A 20,607-nucleotide genomic window follows, 5' to 3' on the forward strand; every position below is an offset into this window, starting at 1 on the left:
GAGCGGTATGATGGCTGTGTGGTCCCATGGTGTTTATACTTGCATACTATTGTTTGTACAGATGAACGTGGTACCTTCAGGTGTTTGGAAATTGCTCCCAAGGATGAATCAGACTTGTGGAGGTCTTGGCTGATCTCTTTTGATTTTCCCATGATGTCAAGCAAAGAGGCACAGAGTTTGAAGGTAGGCCTTGAAATACATCCACAGGCACACCTCCAATTGACTCAAATGATGTCAATTAGCCTATCAGAAGCTTCTAAAGCCATGACATCATTTCCTGGAATTTTCCAAGTTGTTTAAAGGCACAGTCAACTTAGTGTAAACTTCTGGCCCACTGGAATTGTGATACAGTGAGTTATAAGTGAAATAATCTGTCTGTAAACAATTGTTGGAAAAAATTAATTGTGTCATGCACAAAGCAGATGTCCTAACCGACTTGCCAAAACTATAGTTTGTTAACAAGAAATATGAGGAGTGGTTGAAAAACTAATTTTAATGACTCCAACCTAAGTGTATGTAAATGCCCGACTTCAACTGTATATATATATATATATATGAATGCATTATGATCGAATGTATAATGCATGTACAGTATAATGCCTTACAACACAACATAATGCCTTACAACACAACATAATGCCTTACAACACAACATAATGCCTTACAACACAACATAATGCCTTACAACACAACATAATGCCTTACAACACAACATAATGCCTTACAACACAACATAATGCCTTACAACACAACATAATGCCTTACAACACAACATAATGCCTTACAACACAACATAATGCCTTACAACACAACATAATGCCTTACAACACAACATAATGCCTTACAACACAACATAATGCCTTACAATAATCCTTTGTAACACTCGCTTTATTTTGTCATAACGTAACTGACTTGCAGACCTACCGCCATTTCCACAGCTGACCGTCACCTGACCATTCAGCAGCTAAATACTGTACAGTGCTAAATGACTGTATCTACCCATACCCCAAGGGGAAGTGTGTGTTAATTGTGTGTGTGCTTGTGTGTGTGTCAGTCTGCATTATGTTTATACAAAAGCTAGTCTGTGAGTGGATGGGTGGTGCAGGAAACATCTCAACTATCCATAAATACATTATTTTGAAATACACATATCTACAGTACAGAGGGTATTTAGGAAAGGGATGTTTGCCAATAGTTGAAATATCCATGAAGTCGAACAAAAAACTCTCAAAAAGCATTTCTTTCAATTCACAGGATGACGGAGGAAAGAAAAGTAATGTACAAAAGTGAAACATTCTCTCTCTCTCTAGGAGACGTGGTATTGGGCTGGGGATCGTAACGCAGCAGAGTTGGTGTTGAGTGGAACCCACTGTGTTGGAACTGAGCTGTCAATCCAACAGTGTCGCCGTAACAACCATGTACACTGTCCCCGAGGGGGTGGGACTAATGCTGCAGGGGTCACCTGTTCAGAGAGTGAGTCATTATCAAAGCACACCTGTCCACCTGGCTAGCTCTCTTCAACTGTGTAATCTTAACAGATCCTGCCAAGGGTTCTGTTCAAATGTCAAGAAATGGGTGAAAACGGTTTGAAACTGAAGTACCTGAACTCCAATATTAGCACTTATTTTCAGTCTTCCGCTTGAAAAGGTTTTCTCCTGTTTGCTTTCTGAATGTGAACTTGGTTTTTGATCATCTCTGATTAAGCTTTAACCCTCCCCTTCCCGTATTGGCCCTTGACCTATTGTTTCCTGTAATACCTGATTTACCTTTCATCCCTGACCCCCATACATGCCTAAATTACCCCAAACCACTCACCCCTCTCCTCTGCCCCCTAGCTGCCCCTGACCTGGTACTAGATGCCCAACTGGTTCAGGAGACAGTTTACCTAGAGGACCGACCCCTACACCTGCTGACCTGTGCCAACGAGGAGAACTGTCTGTCATCCTCCGCTGCCAGAATGAACTGGCCCTACGGACACCGCCGCCTGCTACGATTCTCCTCCAGGATTATGAACATGGGACGGGCCGACTTCAGACCTAGGGCTACCAGAGAGTCTTGGACATGGCACGCATGTCATAGGTAAGAGGTGTTGTGGGAGTTGTAGTTTTATGATGTCTATATGATTTGTGGTAGCTGCAGCCTTTGGCATAATAAACATGATACAGGCTGACTTTAGACCTAGGGCTACCAGGGAGTCTTGGACATGGCACCAGTGTGTCACAGGTATTTTTTGGGGGTCAGGGGCTTTGTAGTTCTAGAAATTGCAGTTTTAGGTATTGTACTTGTCCTGTTTCACTTCATGAAGGGATTGTGGTAGTTGTAGTTTTACAATGCCTTGCCATATACTTAGTAGTAGCTGGAAAATTCTATTGCAATACTTGTGATGAGCTACATTACTATATCACTGTACTCTATGGATGGGATGTGGTTGACCTCTATGAAGGGGATGTGGTAGACCTCTATGAAGGGGATGTGGTTGACCTCTATGGATTGGATGTGGTTGATCACTATGGATGTGATGTGGTAGACCTCTAAGAAGGGGATGTGGTTGATCTCTATGAAGGGGATGTGGTTGACCTCTATGAAGGGGATGTGTTTGACCTCTATGAAGAGGATGTGGTAGACCTCTATGGATGTGATGTGGTAGACCTCTATGGATGGGATGTGTTTGACCTCTATGAAGGGGATGTGTTTGACCTCTATGAACGGGATGTGGTAGACCTCTATGGATGGGATGTGTTTGACCTCTATGGGTGTGATGTGGTTGACCCCTATGAAGGGGATGTGGTAGACCTCTATGGATGGGATGTGGTTGACCTCTTTGGATGGGATGTGGTAGACCTCTATGGATGGGATGTGGTAGACCTCTATGGATGGGATGTGTTTGACCTCTATGAAGAGGATGTGGTAGACCTTTATGAAGGGGATGTGGTAGACCTCTATGGATGGGATGTGGTCGACATCTATGGATGGGATGTGGTAGACCTCTATGGATGGGATGTGGTTGACCATTATGAAGGGGATGTGGTTGACCTTTATGAAAGGGATGTGGTTGACCTTTATGAAGGGGATGTGGGTGACCTCTATGGATGTGATGTGGTTGATCTCTATGAAGGGGATGTGTTTGACCTCTATGAAGAGGATGTGGTAGACCTCTATGGATGTGATGTGGTAGACCTCTATGGATGGGATGTGTTTGACCTCTATGAAGGGGATGTGGTTGACCTCTATAAAGGGGATGTGGTTGACCTTTATGAAGGGGATGTGGTTGACCTCTATAAAGGGGATGTGGTTGACCTCTATAAAGGGGATGTGGTTGCCTCTATGAAGGGGATGTGGTTGACCTTTATGAAGGGGATGTGGTTGACCTCTATGAAGGGGATGTGGTTGACCTTTATGAAAGGGTTGTAGTTGACCTTTATGAAGGGGCTATGGTTTACTTTTATGAGGGGGGTGTGGTTGACCTCTATGAAAGGGATATGGTTGACCTTTATGAAGGGGATGTGGTTGACCTGTATAAAGGGGATGTGGTTGACCTTTATGAAAGGGATGTGGTTGACCTTTATGAGGGGTCTGTGGTTGACCTCTATGAAAGGGATGTGGTTGACCTCTATGAAGCGGATGTGGTTGACCTTTATGAAACGGATGTGGTTGACCTTTATGAAGGGGATGTGGTTGACCTCCCTGAGGGGATGTGGCTGACCTCTATGAAGGGGATGTTGTTGACCTTTATGAAATGGATGTGGTTGACCTTTATGAAGGGGATGTGGTTGATCTCCCTGAGGGGATGTGGCTGACCTCTATGAAGGGGATGTGGTTGATACAGTTACATATGGGGATATCATTATTTTTGATATATTGTACCGTATTGTTTTCACAAAAGCATAGTATTATTTTTGCACTAGTTTTCTGTACCTGCACCAAAACTCCACTATTTTTCCTTCATAGCTCCTTCATAATTTGTGGCTCTCTTCATGGCTCTCTCTTGTGTCTCTGCAGCAGACATATGGTGAGCAATATGTTCGGAACATTGAATCGCAATAAAATCACAATATCAAATCGCAATACATATAGAATTGTGAGAATCGCAATACATATCGTATCGGAACGTAAGTATAGTGATAAAATTGTATCGTGAGGTCTCTGGCAATTCCCAGCTCTTGTCACGTTCTGACCTTTATTTCCTTTGTTTTGTCATTATTTAGTATGGTCAGGGTGTGAGTTGGGGTGGGCAGTCTGTTTGTTTTTCTATGATTTGGGGATTTCTATGTTTCGTCCTAGTATGGTTCTCAATCAGAGGCAGGTGTCATGAGTTGTCTCTGATTGAGAATCATACTTAGGTAGCCTGGGTTTCACTGTTTGTTTGTGGGTGTTTGTTTCCTGTGTCAGTGTTTGTGCCACACGGGACTGTTTTGGGTTTCGTTCGTTCCACATTTATTGTTTTTGTATTTCAGTCGTGTTCATGTGTAGTATTTCTTATTAAAAGAACCATGGACACTTACCACGCCACATATTGATCCTCCGATCCTTCTCGCCTCTCCTCTTCGGAAGAAGAGGAGGAAATCCCTTACAGCTCTATATAATATGTAGGAGTTAGGGAGTTTTCACATATCCCTTTATGATCTGGATTCTGGGGTATTAGGTAGCCTGATCCATGCTATAAACCCTGGCTGAAATGAATCCTGGACCTGCGTGAGTAGCGGGTCCAAGATCAAGGACCAGAGTACCAGGTAGTGTGGAACTTTTTGCCTGTTGTAAACAAGCTGGCTTGCTCATGTCATGTAGAATGTACGTCTCGCAAATCACATTCAGAAAAAGTTACAGTGGGGAGAACAAGTATTTGATACACTGCCGATTATGCAGGTTTTCCTACTTCCAAAGCATGTAGAGGTCTGTAATTTTTATCATAGGTACACTTCAACTGTGAGAGACAAAAATCCAGAAAATCACATTGTATGATTTTAAGTCATAAATTTGCATTTTATTGCATGACATTTGATACATTAGAAAAGCAGAACCTACTATTTGGTACAGAAACCTTTGTTTGCAATTACAGAGACCATACGTTTCCTGTAGTTCTTGACCAGGTTTGCACACACTGCAGCAGGGATTTTGGCCCACTCTTCCAGATGTTCTATTGGGTTCAGGTCTGGAGACTGGCTAGGCCACTCCAGAACTTTGAGATGCTTCTTACGGAGCCACTCCTTAGTTGCCCTGGCTGTGTGTTTCGGGTCGCTGTCATGCTGGAAGACCCAGCCACGACCCATCTTCAATGCTCTTACTGAGGGAAGGAGGTTGTTGGCCAAGATCTCGCGATACATGGACCCATCCATCCTCCCCTCAATACGGTGCAGTCGTCCTGTCCCCTTTGCAGAAAAGCATCCCCAAAGAATGATGTTTCCACCTCCATGCTTCACGGTTGGGATGGTGTTCTTGGGGTTGTACTCATCCTTCTTCTTCCCCCAAACACGGCGAGTGGAGTTTAGACCAAAAAGCTCTATTTTTGTCTCATCAGACCACATGACCTTCTCCCATTCCTACTCTGGATCAGATGGTCATTGGCAAACTTCAGATGGGCCTGGACATGTGCTGGATTGAGCATGACGGCGTAGTGTGTTACTAATGGTTTTATTTGAGACTCTGGTCTCAGCTCTCTTCAGGTCATTGACCAGGTCCTGCCATGTAGTTCTGGCCTGATCCCTCACCTTCCTCATGATCATTGATGCCCCACAAGGTGAGATCTTGCATGGAGCCCCAGACCAATGGTGATTGACCATCATCTTGAACTTCTTCAATTTTCTAATAATTGCGCCAACAGTTGTTGCCTTCTCACCAAGCTGCTTTCCTATTGTCCTGAAGCCCATCCCAGCCTTGTGCAGGTCTACAATTTTCGCCCTGATGTCCTTACACAGCTCTCTGGTCTTGCTCATTGTGGAGAGGTTGGAGTCTGTTTGATTGAGTGTGTGGACAGGTGTCTTTTATACAGGTAACGAGTTCAAACAGGTGCAGTTAATACAGGTAATGAGTGGAGAACAGGAGGGCTTCTTATAGAAAAACTAACAGCACCACTTCCCCAGGCTGGACAACTACTCTAGCCCGGACCCTCCAGAGTGCAGGCACAGGTTGAACCGGGCTGTGGGTAAGCACGGGAGATCTAGTGCTTACTACACGCACCTCTCCCTTAGGCTCCACTCCCACATTTGCTGCTGCTGTCGCTGCTGTTTACCACTCCACTTGGTCCGAGTTGGGTGGGTGATTCTGTCAAGGATTTCCTCCTCTTCTTCCGAAGAGGAGAGGCGAAAAGGATCAGAGGACCAATATGCGGCGTGGTAAGTGTCCATGGTTCTTTTAATACGTAAACGTACACATGAACAACTGATTACAAAAAACAAGAAACGTGTGAAACCCTAAACAGCCCTATCTGGTGCAAAACACAGAGACAGGAACAATCCCCCACAAACACACAGTGAAACCCAGGCTACCTAAATATGATTCTCAATCAGAGACAACTAATGACACCTGCCTCTGATTGAGATACCATACTAGGCCGAAACATAGAAATACCCAAATCATAGAAAAACAAACATAGACTGCCCACCCAACTCACGCCCTGACCATACTAAATAATGACAAAAAAATAAAATAAAGGTCAGAACGTGACAGACACAGCCTGCTTGTTGTGGTTAGCTGTGGTTGTCAGTCATTATAAATGTGTAACTCTGTGTTGTTGTATGTGTCTAATTGCTATGCTTTATCTTGGCCAGGTCGCAGTTGCAAATGAGAACTTGTTCTCATCTAGCCTACCTGGTTAAATACAGGTGAAATAAATAAATACATAAAATAAGTAGTTGGTTCTGGCTCTGGCTGACCATGCTTCAGGTAAATGTTTCTAAGTTGCATTATTATGGAAACCATCACCACGGACTTGCATTGTACAGCTGTAATGGGATAATTGGCACTTGTGGGACACAATTGGTCTGTGTGGGAGGAATAATGTCTTATTGACTTGAATTGAGTTAGTGACAGGTTAGAGGTCTGTGTGGGAGGAATAATGTCTTATTGACTTGAATTGAATTGAGTTAGTGACCGGTTAGAGGTCTGTGTGGGAGGAATAATGTCTTATTGACTTGAATTGAATTGAGTTAGTGGCAGGTTAGAGGTCTGTGTGGGAGGAATAATGTCTTAGTGACTTGAATTGAATTGAGTTAGTGACAGGTTAGAGGTCTGTGTGGGAGGATTAATGTCTTATTGACTTGAATTGAATTGAGTTAGTGGCAGGTTAGAGGTCTGTGTGGGAGGAATAATGTCTTATTGACTTGAATTGAATTGAGTTAGTGACAGGTTAGAGGTCTGTGTGGGAGGAATAATGTCTTAGTGACTTGAATTGAATTGAGTTAGTGACAGGTTAGAGGTCTGTGTGGGAGGATTAATGTCTTATTGACTTGAATTGAATTGAGTTAGTGGCAGGTTAGAGGTCTGTGTGGGAGGAATAATGTCTTATTGACTTGAATTGAATTGAGTTAGTGACAGGTTAGAGGTCTGTGTGGGAGGAATAATGTCTTATTGACTTGAATTGAATTGAGTTAGTGACAGTTTAGAAAACATGTGAAGGTATGACCTCATTGCCATTAAGTACAATAACTGCTGTTTGTACAGAACATTACTCACGGAAACATATGTCCCACATAAAGCTTTGCTTTGATAATGTTATGAATATACATGTTGCTGTTCTGTTGTACTTGAATCTTAGTGGGTGTCATTATTCAGTACGTTGCAAGCGAATGACTCCTCACTTTCGTAGCATCACTTTTCATACTGCTGACACTAACAACATATTCAACCTATTGTGACCTCAACGTAAGTTAGTAGATGGCGTTTGTATAAAAACTGGCTCATAGAGTCACATAGAAACCAGTATTTGTTGATTGGCCTTAGTGGTAGTTAGTCATTGGTCAGTTACTTTGATATAAATTACATAATTTCACCACCTATACATGTGACTCATTCCTCTATCCTGGGCTTCTATCAAGTCAGGAACTTTTGCCCCCAATTAAGGCCATTTCTTGTCAGATGACGAGAGTGTGTTCTGACTGTCGTCATCGGAGAAGAAGGAGTCATTTAACCCTCCCTCCTCAGTGTGTTCTCTGTAGAGTTCTGTGTATGTGTGTATTCTGTTCCAGTAAGTTGGGGGTGGCCTGGCGGCATGTTGTCATCTACCCAGATTCCTTAGCTGTCCACTGAATGTGTGTGTGTAATGACTGTGTGTGTCTTAATGAGTACATTGAGATACATTGAGATATGACTGAGCCACTCTGTGTTACACAGTCTGGGGGTTGTACAGGGCCGTCCCGCCTTTCTTAATCTGTTCCAATAACACAGGAGTGGTGTGTTTGTATCTGCACATGTTCGTGCATGTCTTAGTTCATGCATGCGTGTGTGCTTGCGTGCATTACTTTCCTGTGTGTGTGCACGTGAATGCATGAATGTGTGTGGGTGAGTTTCAATGCCCCCCATTCATTGTGAGTGTGTAAACAGCTCTGTGTGTGAGCGGTGCTACCTATCAAGTTCTAAAACAAGTTTCTATGAGAGGTGTCACTCTGACACCCTGCCCCATGTTTTAGTGGTGAGGTCACTAGGCTCCAGACATGGGACCTACTGTTGTCATTCTGAAACACACACACATACACACACCCTATTATTCTGTGTTACCAGGCACTACCACAGCATAGAGGTGTTCACCCACTATGACCTGTTGACTCTGAATGGAACCAGAATAGCTGAGGGACACAAGGCCAGCTTCTGTCTGGAGGATACATACTGCCCTGAAGGTAATAACACCATGTTATTAACATGGATGCCACAGCAATGTTACATGCTATTAAGGTTTATAACAACCATTTATTTTAAATAACTTGGCTTCATATGCTGTCCATGACCTGAATTATTCCTGGACCATGGTTAATCTGTTTTTATTTGATCTATTTGAGTCACTGAAACTGGCTCCAAAAACCTCAAGTTGAAGAGTAAAGTCACTGTTCTGGTCTGTGTGTCAGGTCTGCATAAGCGTTTCTCCTGCTACAACATGGGCGACCAGGGCATCTCAGTGGGTTGCTGGGATACGTATCGCCACGACATCGACTGTCAGTGGATTGACATCACCGATGTCAAGCCTGGAGACTACATCTTCCAGGTACAGGCACACACACACACACACACACACACACACACACACACACACACACACACACACACACACACACACACACACACACACACACACACACACACACACACACACACACACACACACACACACACACACACACACACACACACACACACACAAAGGTGCTCTTGATCAAGCTTCGAGTTTGCACTTTTGAGACTCACATTGGTTCCTGTGTACCGCGCACATTTTTTTTAAGTATGTTGAAGTATGACATGTTTGTGACTGAGGTCTGCAGACCCTCCTCTGTGATATGTGATAACATGAGAGACAGCTATGTTGTATCACCCCCCCCACACACAAACACACACACACACACACTCCCTTTCTGTCATGACCCTGTCTCATGTTCATCAGCAGTGTCCTTGTGGGCGTCACCTCAGGATACATCAAATACTCCAACTCCCACCAGCCACCACTTCTGTCTCAGACTACTAATCCCAGTATGCCATCCCAGGGGCCAATTAGGCTCTCGATTCTTTTTATATCTCAGCCATGGGAAAGCCATGGGTAACAGTCAACATTGCTACAGTGAAACACTCTATCTGTTAGTGAGGGTTATGGTGAGACTAGCTCCCCCAGTAAAACTCACTGATATCTGTTATCTAATGAGAGAGGGGTTACAGGGAAACTAGCACCCCCATAATTACTGGTACTACCTAATTAATCCCTGCTAATGAGAGGGGGGTTGTGGTAAGAATTTGTTCCCTAAAGACTGTGCTACCTAAGCCATGGGAGTCAGTTGAGAGGTTACAGTGGAGACGGTTCCCTGTTTCATCACACACTCTCTAAGTGTCACAGCCTGTTTTATTTAATCACCCTGCATGTCTCTGTGATAGACGTACACACACACGTTCACGGACACACACACGTGGACATGTGTATTTTAGGCATGTAGAGCAGGGCATAATTACAGGTGGTGGCCCTGCCACAGCTATGAGGAGAAAAGGAGGAGAAGAAGAGAGTATAGAAGAAGAGGATAGATGAAGAGAGGATGAGAAGAAGCAAGGATGAGAAGAGAAGAGGATAGAAGTAGAAAGGATGAGAAGAGAGGATAGAAGAAGAGAGGAGGAGAAGAAGAGAGGATAGAAGAAGAGAGGATAGAAGAAGAGAGGATAGGATAGAAGAAAAGAGAATAGAAGAGAGTATGAGAAGAGAGGATAGAAGAAGAGAGGATAGAAGAAGAGAGGATAGAAGAAGAGAGGAGGAGAAGAAGAGAGGATAGAAGAAGAGAGGATAGAAGAAGAGAGGATAGGATAGAAGAAGAGAGAATAGAAGAGAGTATGAGAAGAGAGGATAGAAGAAGAGAGGATAGAAGAAGAGAGGATAGAAGAAGAGAGGATAGAAGAAGAGAGGATAGAAGAAGAGAGGATAGAAGAAGAGAGGATAGAAGAAGAGAGGATAGAAGAAGAGAGGATAGAAGAAGAGAGGATAGAAGAAGAGAGGATAGAAGAAGAGAGGAGGAGAAGAAGAGAGGATAGAAGAAGAGAGGATAGAAGAAGAGAGGATAGGATAGAAGAAGAGAGAATAGAAGAGAGTATGAGAAGAGAGGATAGAAGAAGAGAGGATAGGATAGAATAAGAGAGAATAGAAGAGAGTACGAGAAGAGAGGATAGAAGAAGAGAGGATAGATGAAGAGAGGATAGAAGAAGAGAGGATAGAAGAAGAGAGGATAGAAGAAGAGAGGATAGAAGAAGAGAGGATAGAAGAAGAGAGGATAGAAGAAGAGAGGATAGAAGAAGAGAGGATAGAAGAAGAGAGGAGGAGAAGAAGAGAGGATAGAAGAAGAGAGGATAGAAGAAGAGAGGATAGAAGAAGAGAGGATAGGATAGAAGAAGAGAGAATAGAAGAGAGTATGAGAAGAGAGGATAGAAGAAGAGAGGATAGGATAGAAGAAGAGAGAATAGAAGAGAGTATGAGAAGAGAGGATAGAAGAAGAGAGGATAGGATAGAATAAGAGAGAATAGAAGAGAGTACGAGAAGAGAGGATAGAAGAAGAGAGGAGGAGAAGAAGAGAGGATAGAAGAAGAGAGGATAGAAGAAGAGAGGATAGGATAGAAGAAGAGAGAATAGAAGAGAGTATGAGAAGAGAGGATAGAAGAAGAGAGAATAGAAGAGAGTATGAGAAGAGAGGATAGAAGAAGAGAGGATAGGATAGAAGAAAAGAGAATAGAAGAAGAGAGGATAGAAGAAGAGAGGATAGGATAGAAGAAAAGAGAATAGAAGAAGAGAGGATAGAAGAGAGTATGAGAAGAGAGGATAGGATAGAAGAAAAGAGAATAGAAGAAGAGAGGATAGAAGAGAGTATGAGAAGAGAGGATAGAAGAAGAGAGTATAGAAGAGAGGATGAGAAGAGAGGATAGAAGAAGAGAGGTTAGAAGAGAGTATGAGAAGAGAGGACAGAAGTAGAGAGAATAGGATAGAAGGAGAGGTTAGAAGAGAATATGAGAAGAGAGGATAGAAGAAGAGAGGATGAGAAGAAGGGAGGATGAGAAGAAGGGAGGATGAGAAGAAGAGAGGATGAGAAGAGAGGATAGAAGAAGAGAGGATGAGAAGAAGAGAGGATGAGAAGAAGAGAGGATGAGAAGAAGAGAGGATGAGAAGAAGAGAGGATGAGAAGAAGAGAGGATGAGAAGAAGAGAGGATGAGAACAGGAGAGGATGAGGAGAGTGCTTTGAAGTCGGAAGTTTACATACACCAAGCTTTGAGTCATTAAAACTCGTTTTTTAACCACTCCACATATTTCTTATTAACAAACTATAGTTTTTACAAGTCGGTTAGGACATCTACTTTGTGCATGACACAAGTCATTTTTCCAACAATTGTTTACAGACAGATTATTTCACTGTATCACAATTCGTGGGTCAGAAGTTTACATACACTAAGTTGACTCTGCCTTTAAACAGCTTGGAAAAGTCCAGGAAATTATGTAATGGCTTTAGAAGCTTCTAATAGGCTAATTGACATCATTTGGAGGTGGAGGTGTACCTGTGGATGTATTTCAAGCATCCAGCGATACTGCTACCTACATGTCTACATTTGAGAGAGGTGGACATTTAATAAAGATCTAGAAGCTCTGTCCTTGAACCACGCAGGGTTAGAAATAGTTCCATTAGAACCCCCCCACCATTAGAAACAGTTCATTTCCCCCCATACAATTCCGTTGCTGTTCTTACAGGCCTTTTCTCACTCTGTTACACATTCCGATGGCCCAAGCCAACTGGCTACAGATGACAAAGTCCAACACTAATTTCAACAGAGGCTAGGTTTTGTGCATTCACAAACGTCAACGAGTTCTTCTGGCGTTTTTTTGTTGGTGCAGTTTAGAGTTGCTTTCCTGTGTTACTGGCTGCATCCTGTATTTAAAGTGGGTGTAGCAGGTTTACATAGTGGCTATAAGGGAAAATGGGCCCTCAGTATTATCACCGTGTGTGTGTGTGTTTTAGCCTGCCTGCCTGTGTTTTCCTGCATTCGCACGCATGTGTGTTTGTGCGCGCGGGTGTGTGCGCGCCGGAGTGTGTGGGCTTACAGAAGAGAATGGCAATGTCAGCAGCTGTGAAAGTAGACTGTTAGACTGGTGAATAACAGCCTATTAGAACATGGTAAAGCTCGGAATAGCACCTATTACAGAAACGTATACAGTCATGGTAATGCACTCTGTAACTACTGCACCTTTTTAACCTCCAACTAAATGACTCCTTTAATTCATGTCCTCAACTCAACTTAAAGGTGTTCTTTAAGTTAAGAGCCAAGAGTAATTTTAGCCGATGTGGTCGCCTGCATAGGCGATGTTTGAGGCTTTTATTGTGATCGATTTTGATTTTAACATGAAAAATGTAAACAGAATGACATTACAATGAACAGCACAGAAAAGTGGAAATGGAGCAAACAGGTTGATGCTTCCTCTGACAGATTCTTCAGTTATAACTCAAATAGTGAGACTCAGTTGGGCATATGGAATGGCCATACTTTAGTCCTGTGATGAACCATACAACTCTCAGCATGTACACCCAATGGGTGAAAATATGTTTGTTACTCAACATTTATGCTAAACTTACAACCTTCCATACAGTAGTCAAAACTATTGATGAGTTTTCCTCAGGCTGCTATTGAAGCAGTGTCTTCCAGCATTTATTTTATGTTTCTCACAATGGGACAAACAATGGTTTTATTATAGTGTCTTGACATTATACATCTTTACAACTTGATTGCTACTCAAAGAGCAAATGGGGATCTCATCCATCCGTCCCTCTATATGGAGAGAAAAGTACTGTATTTATTTCTCCTATTGAAATATGGAAAAGCCATCCCACTTTTTTATGGAAAGGAATAAGACTAACAATAAAAACAATACCAACCATGACTGACTTTTAATGACAGAGAACATCGAACAATTTTACATCCAACTAATCTTTATTTCAGATGTCTCTTTCAGTCCGGTGGATGCTAGCGCACTCTGCACATATTATTACTCTATGAGTGTGACCCAAATGATACCCTAGTTGCCATATCATGCACAACTTTTGACCAGAGCCCTATAGGCTCTGGTCAAAAGTACTGCACTACATAGGGAATATGGTGCTATTTGGGATGCAGGCTATTACTCCTCTCTCTTCCACGCCACGGGTCTGGTACGGCTGGGAGACTTGAGGGGTAAGAATGAAATGAAATTGTAACACCTGCCAACTATGGTTACCTTAAATGGCAGTTTCTGTTAAATGAGAGGGTGACACCTCAACCTTATGAAGACACACAGGTTTGTGACAGGCCACCTATTGAGCTGGGTCATGAGCAATGCAATGGACCAGGCAACACTTGATCAATAATATATATTTTTAATTACAATATTCTTCAGTTACAATATTACAAACCAACTGGCAATTTCTTTCTGTTTACCAATATAGATAGCAATCAATACATACCTGGATGGTGGCTTGCACACTAATCAAAACAATTAGAATACCTAGGACTACAATCGCGCTACTGACACTTTAAGAGCAAATAAATGACATTGTACATAATTTCATCATCATAACAAATACCTGGTGAAGATACCATCACCGCAAGCATATGGGAGCACGGGGAGTGGCGCTTGGATCGAGAACTTCAAAAAACAAACGATAAGCGACAACCTTGAATGCAGGGCAGACTATGTTAGGATGGACGCCACTAGGAGCTAGCTCCAACCAGAGCCCTGCAGCTTAGACCTTTGTAGTTTGCACTGACAGCTAGCATCTTGTACTCCAAGTGCACCGCATTTTATAAAGGAGGCAGAGGGCGTGAACTACACTAGTTTAGGGGAAGCTCCAATCTTCATACAATTAAGCACAGAAGATTTCCAAGTCACAGCAAATGCATGCACTCAATTAAGGGCAATCAGCAATATGTTTTGATCAATCATTGGTGAAACCACACATAGATCAGTGAACATTTTGTTAAATAGGAAAGCTAAAGTCCACCCTCTGACAAAATAATAAACTCCTCCCTCTGTTTTCTAATAAAGCAGTGTGGTAAGAATTGAGTTAGATAGAGGCTACAAGTCAGGAGATCAGACAACCATAATTCTCTTACATTGTAATAACTTTATCATTACTCTCTGGCTCTGGTCCATTACAGGGCTCAAGTATAGTCAACTACTGATACGTGCACAAAGAACAAGTACAATCTCTATTTGAGTACAGTAAAGTTAATCAGTCCCAATTCAAATATGTGTTTCTTGTTCTGCCTGCTCCGGTTTAGGGCACTCAGTCCATTGACATTGCATACAGTTGACAATACTAATAGCTATATCCTCTGTCTTTGTCATATTGCAGGTGGAAGTTAACCCTTCGTTAGACATGGCTGAATCGGACTTCCAGAACAACGTGATGAGATGTCGATGCAAATACGACGGACACAGAGCATACATGTATGGATGTCACGCAGGTATGGGAAGTTATTTCCCTCTTGTTAACACACATTCACACTCTTGTTTTCTATCCCTGTCTTTCTCTCTCTCTGTCTCTCTTCCTCATCAATCTCTCTCTCTCCTTCTCGCTCGCTCGCTCGCTCTCTAACTGTATGTTGTTTCTTCTACCAGGTGATGCGTACAGTGCAGAGATTGAGGACCTGTTCGAGCATCAACGGCAGATCTCCAATAACTTTGTCTAGGCCCATTCAGGGCCCAGCATTGGCACAGTCTGGTGCCCAGCGAAGAGGGCTCAGAGCTGGGAACATATACTTCTCAGGGTGGCCTGGGGTCTGGTGGGTCCAGGGACTCCTGCCCCACAACACTAGAGGACTCACGGAATTGCACCTGTCCACCGCCCTGACCTGCTGTTGGCTACACTACCCAAAATACACCACAACCAGGAGAAGACCATCACCCTTACCACACCCAACAGTCAATAGCAACTGAGAGCAGGACAGATGTCACCAAGGCAACCAAATTAGTTCAGTTAACAATGGATAATTATAATGGTATGGATTCAATCAACTGTTAGGTCATTTGTTAGTTTATGAATGTGGATTACTAGTAATTTAGCTACTCAAAGTTTGTATGAATTAATTCTGATTAAGATTAAATTATTATTGTCTGTCCATGATTTAAAATGACTAACATGTCAAATCAAATCAAATGTATTTATATAGCCCTTCTTACAGCCGCTGATATCTCAAAGTGCTGTACAGAAACCCAGCTGTACAGAAACCCAGCCTAAAACCCCAAACATATGCTTGGTCCCGTATACCCGCGTCCCAGGAAAGGGGAAAGAATGACTGAAAAGAGGTCTGCGTTATCTGTTTGACTGTTGGTCTGTCAGGACAAATGTCTCCTACATCTACATTATCACAATATTGGTACTGTTTGACCAAATCACAACCTTCCTGTAGACTTTGATGTCCGTAGCTCTACAGTGGACCTCAAGGCCCGGGTTTGAATACATAGTTGTGTATGAACCGTTTATGTTAGTTTTTACAATTTAATTAGCTGTTTTATTATTGTGCAGGTAGTCATATTCTGATGTGTTAACCATTTTTTCTCAAAATACTGTAACTACAGTAGAACTGATACACAAAACTAAATAGTGTTGAGTTAGTAAACATTTCTCTCTTCTGTTTTTAAATTACTATTACATGAAGGCCTTCAAATTGGCTTTTGTGATTTTATCTTGATACCAGCCAAGAAAATGTAACTTGAGGTAGTTTACTTTATTCTTTACTGTGTTAACTGAATTTCAATGCTTTTGGTGCAAATCTTTTCATAATATGTAATGCTGCAGGTTAATTTATTTAAGGCTAACGCTTGCATACTTTTTATATTGATTAAACATATAAAACAAACACATTTTCACCCAATAAGTCACTATCTAGGTTATACACTAGAAAAAAGGGTTTACCTAGAACCAATGGTTCTTTGGCTGTCCCTGTAGCTCGGAGAACTGTTTTTGGTTCTAGATAGAACTCTTTTTGGTTCCATAAAAAAAAAGTTGGGTTCCAGGTAGAAAATATTTTCTTAGAGTGTAACTTCAAAGGGTTGTATCATCTTAACTTTTCCTATTCCTTTCACCAAATGTCAAACTGAGAGACAGCTTTATGCCAACCATCTCGGTACACTTTCCTCTTTTCCTTTTCCTGGCCTTCCCAGTGTGAGTGAAAGCAGGTTCAGCGGTAAACCCACAGTTCTGTGGCAGCCAGGTAGGCAGTGTATAAAAAGCCTTTAATTAGCTGTATTTGGGTTAGAGTTAGGGTAAGCATGGGGCGTACACAGAGAAACGCTGCAACTGTGAACTCTGCTGTCACCAGCTACAGGCCTAGGTAGGATAGACAGACTAGAGAGGGAGAGAGGGGGAAGGGAAGGGAAAGAGAGAGGGTGGGGGTAGCGAGGTAACAGAAAAAGGTTGACAGAGAGGACCAGAGAGAAACAGACTGATAGAGATGGAGAACACTGCCTTTGAATGGGCAGAAAGCACAGGAGGTTGGTGGCACCTTAATTGGGGAGAACGGGCTCGTGGTAATGACTGGAGCGGAATCTGTGGCGTATAAAATACATCAACCACATGGTTTCCAGGTGTTTGATGCCATTCCATTTGCTCCGTTCCCGCCATTATTGTGAGCTGTTCTCCCCTCAGCAGCCTCCACTAGCAGAGAGAGATCAACGAGAAAGAAAGAAAAGGAAAGAGGAGAAGCCTTGACGTGGGCAACACAACAGATTTTACTACCAGTGAAAATCCACCATGGCCACTACTGCAGAAACCGCATAACTGGCATACTGAGCTCCTAAAGAGAACAACATGTTTGTCTGAGAGCAAAATAAACTGCTGGATTCAAACAGTTAACAGCTGCTGCTGGTGCTGCTGTTGGGAACTGCTAAAAGCTAAAAGCAGATTAGAAGTTGAACCTTGCTTCATCCCTGTAGTGTTTCAAATATACTGTATCTATCCATTTCCCAGTTGAATCAGTATTGGTGGAATATTCGATTTTCTATACAATGTCTCCATTTTGAGTCATCCATGTTTGTGGCATGTATGCCATAGCTGACTGGTAGATGGATCTGTTTGTGTTTTATCCTTATCTTTTGTCTTTTGCATGAGTTGGCTAAAATGGAAACAAATCTGGCTCAAAGCTAGTATGCAGACCTTCTCCTGTGCTCTTAAAAGACTGACAGGACACTATAATGTGGCGTGGTCGGCTGTAAACACTAGAGTTCCTTAAAACCCCCTAGAGTCTATTGACGCACCAATCTATATAGAAATCTGTCAGTTTAAGCTAGATTTATCAGTTTTTTTTTGCATGGGCTGCATCTCAATCCGCCTATGTTGCACTTCCCACATCTGCGGTGGAAAGTGACAGAGCTACAGTGCTGTTTGTCAGACCACGAGACATCCCGAAAATCTGTCTTCTCACAAAAACCTCTGTAGCATCCCTGAACGGTTTGGCCTAAAAACCTCTATAGAAAGTGGAGACTCACAAACACGATTGTGTTCTCCGTTTTGTTCTACGATCCCCACAAGTGTCACAGGACTTATCTAAAGGCAACCCATACAAATTAATGGTAGTATTGAGGTAGTTTAAAACCAACAAAAATAAGGTGTTAAATATGTGTCAAATAAATATGAATATTTCCTGAGCTTTCATATCTCCTTTTCCTTATGATTTATTGATTGTCTGTTTCTTGCCATTTTTGAATGTGTTAGTCAATGCGTTTCTATGGGCTATGGTAGTAAAGGCCAAATTCAACATTTTTGATACCTAAATGGGTCCTAAAAATCAATATCAAATAGCTAAATGATCCATGGTATGACCTTCTTAAAACAATTCCATATGTCAGCTTAGAACCACCCCCCCCAACAGCTTAGACTTTGAAGAGTTTTTTAATGAATATAGCAGTTTAGCAGATCCCTTTGGGTTCCCTGCCCACTCAATACACACCTCCATGTTATTATGAAACAGTGTTAAGTTAACCCACATCTCCCCCCACACACACACTGTAGCTGTAAAAAAAAGCTGTAGATTCAATCATACTAAATACAGTTTAGAGGTCTCTACAGGGGTATTTAATCATGTCAAAAAACATTTTATAGCTTAATATTTTTGTTTTTTAATTGTATTGTGCTTGTGTACAGTTGCTATTGACATAATAACATAGTGTATTCTATGTGTTGTTATTTAATTTTTGAATTATGTTCCATAACTTTAATAATAACAGTTTTTGATTCTTATCCATCACATTCACTAAACTAACATCATATATTTTACTATATGTACGCATATCCATGCTGTTGAAATATCTAGCGTTGGGATATCTATAATGCTACATGCCCAGTTTGCCAACTGGTTGTCATATGTGATCATGTTTGAAACGGTATGCAGTGTAAGCTGAATGTGTGAGCTAGGGTGCTTATTTAATATTCATATAGAAAGCTTGTGCTCTCAGAGACTCAAAGAACTCCCAAAACCAAATATTTGATTCATGTGTGACCAAAGTATTCTTTCATGAAATAAATGATCAATTCTTATGTCAAATGGTTTCACATTTAAGATTTGTTTCATGTTAATCCCTTTGCTAAAGTGATTTATTTTGAGAATTTGATGATGTTGTTATGCATAATTGGTGTATGGAAATGGACTTTGTGACATTTTGCCAATGGAATAGTTGGGATAGCTGTGGTTAAGTACTGGCTAGAGGGCTTGGCTGCATAGATGAGTTACAGCACAAATATCACTACAGTCATTACTGTGAATCAATAAAAACCATCATGATACAAGTTGTCTCCCCTATCTGTTTCTTTCTCCTCATATTACTTCTCTTGACTGTATTCTCAGGTCAGGACTATTTCCTGACCCTGTGACATGACTTGGAAAAACTCTGGGCTTTTTTCTCCTCTTCAGATCACATGATTGAGAAAAACTCATGGCCCATTCATGATGAGTTTGCCACAATGCTGTTAAAGTAGTTTTTATTTTGGCCACAGTGAGTGCAGGCATCTGTCCCATTCCAGCTCAAAAAAAAATATTTGAATAGCCAATTAAGGCCACCATTAGTGGAATCAGGTATGTCAGAGCTGGGCTGAAACAAAAACCTGCACACATTACAACCCTTCATGACTGGAGCTGCCCATCCCTGTACTACACGCTCCGTAACAAAATTATAACGGGTATCGTTTATACTTTTCTAAGTGTATGAGTATTGGTAAAAACAATTTCAAGAGTCTTCTGAATAGTGCAAGTTGTAGAAAAAAACGAGTTTTAATGTTAGCTTTTCTGTTACTGAAATGTATTAATGACATTTTTTATTTCACCTTTATTTAACCAGGTAGGCCTGCAAAAGAGCAAGAGGGTAAGTAATAATAAGGGGATGAGGTAGTCGGGTGTGCTATTCACAGATTGGCTATGCACAGGTACAGTGATCGGTAAGCTGCTCTGACAGCTGATCCAGCGTCAGAGATTTTTGCAATTCGTTTTTTGTTGCTTTGTTTTGCAAAATAGGAAGCCGATTGCAGATTTAACTTTGGATTGGAGATGCTTAATGTGAGTCTGGAAGGAGAGTTTACAGTCTAGCCAGACACCTAGGTATTTATAGTTGTCCACATATTCTAAGTCCGAACTGTCCAGAGTAGTGATGCTAGTCGGACGGGCGGGCAAGCAGCGATCGGTTGAAGAGCATGCATTTCATTTTTCTAGCATTCCAGAGCAGTTGGAGGCCACAGAAGGAGTGTTGTATGGCGTTGAAGCTCATTTGGAGGTTTGTTAACACAATGTCCAAAGAAGGGCCAGATGTATACAGAATGGTGTCGTCTGCGTAGAGGTGGATCAGAGAATCACCAGCAACAAGAGCGACATCATTGATACATACAGAGAAACGAGTCGGCCTGAGAATTGAACCCTGTGGCACCCCCTTTGAG

General features: G+C 42.0%; 1 protein-coding gene across 1 annotated transcript in view; it reads left to right on the forward strand.

Moving 5' to 3' along the window:
* The window catches only part of loxl4 (lysyl oxidase-like 4), a 59,125-nt gene extending 39,655 nt beyond the window's left edge, over positions 1–19,470 (forward strand). The window contains exons 10-15 of the mRNA XM_024429882.2: positions 1,311–1,473; positions 1,836–2,079; positions 8,713–8,828; positions 9,054–9,190; positions 15,040–15,151; positions 15,306–19,470. Coding sequence (XP_024285650.2) covers positions 1,311–1,473; positions 1,836–2,079; positions 8,713–8,828; positions 9,054–9,190; positions 15,040–15,151; positions 15,306–15,376 — 843 coding nt within the window. The 3' untranslated portion in view covers positions 15,377–19,470. The remainder of the gene's footprint in view (positions 1–1,310; positions 1,474–1,835; positions 2,080–8,712; positions 8,829–9,053; positions 9,191–15,039; positions 15,152–15,305) is intronic.
* The last annotated feature ends 1,137 nt before the right edge of the window (positions 19,471–20,607 follow it).

The sequence above is a fragment of the Oncorhynchus tshawytscha genome, linkage group LG01, assembly GCF_018296145.1.
Source record: "Oncorhynchus tshawytscha isolate Ot180627B linkage group LG01, Otsh_v2.0, whole genome shotgun sequence".
Classification (NCBI taxonomy): Eukaryota; Metazoa; Chordata; class Actinopteri; order Salmoniformes; family Salmonidae; genus Oncorhynchus; species Oncorhynchus tshawytscha.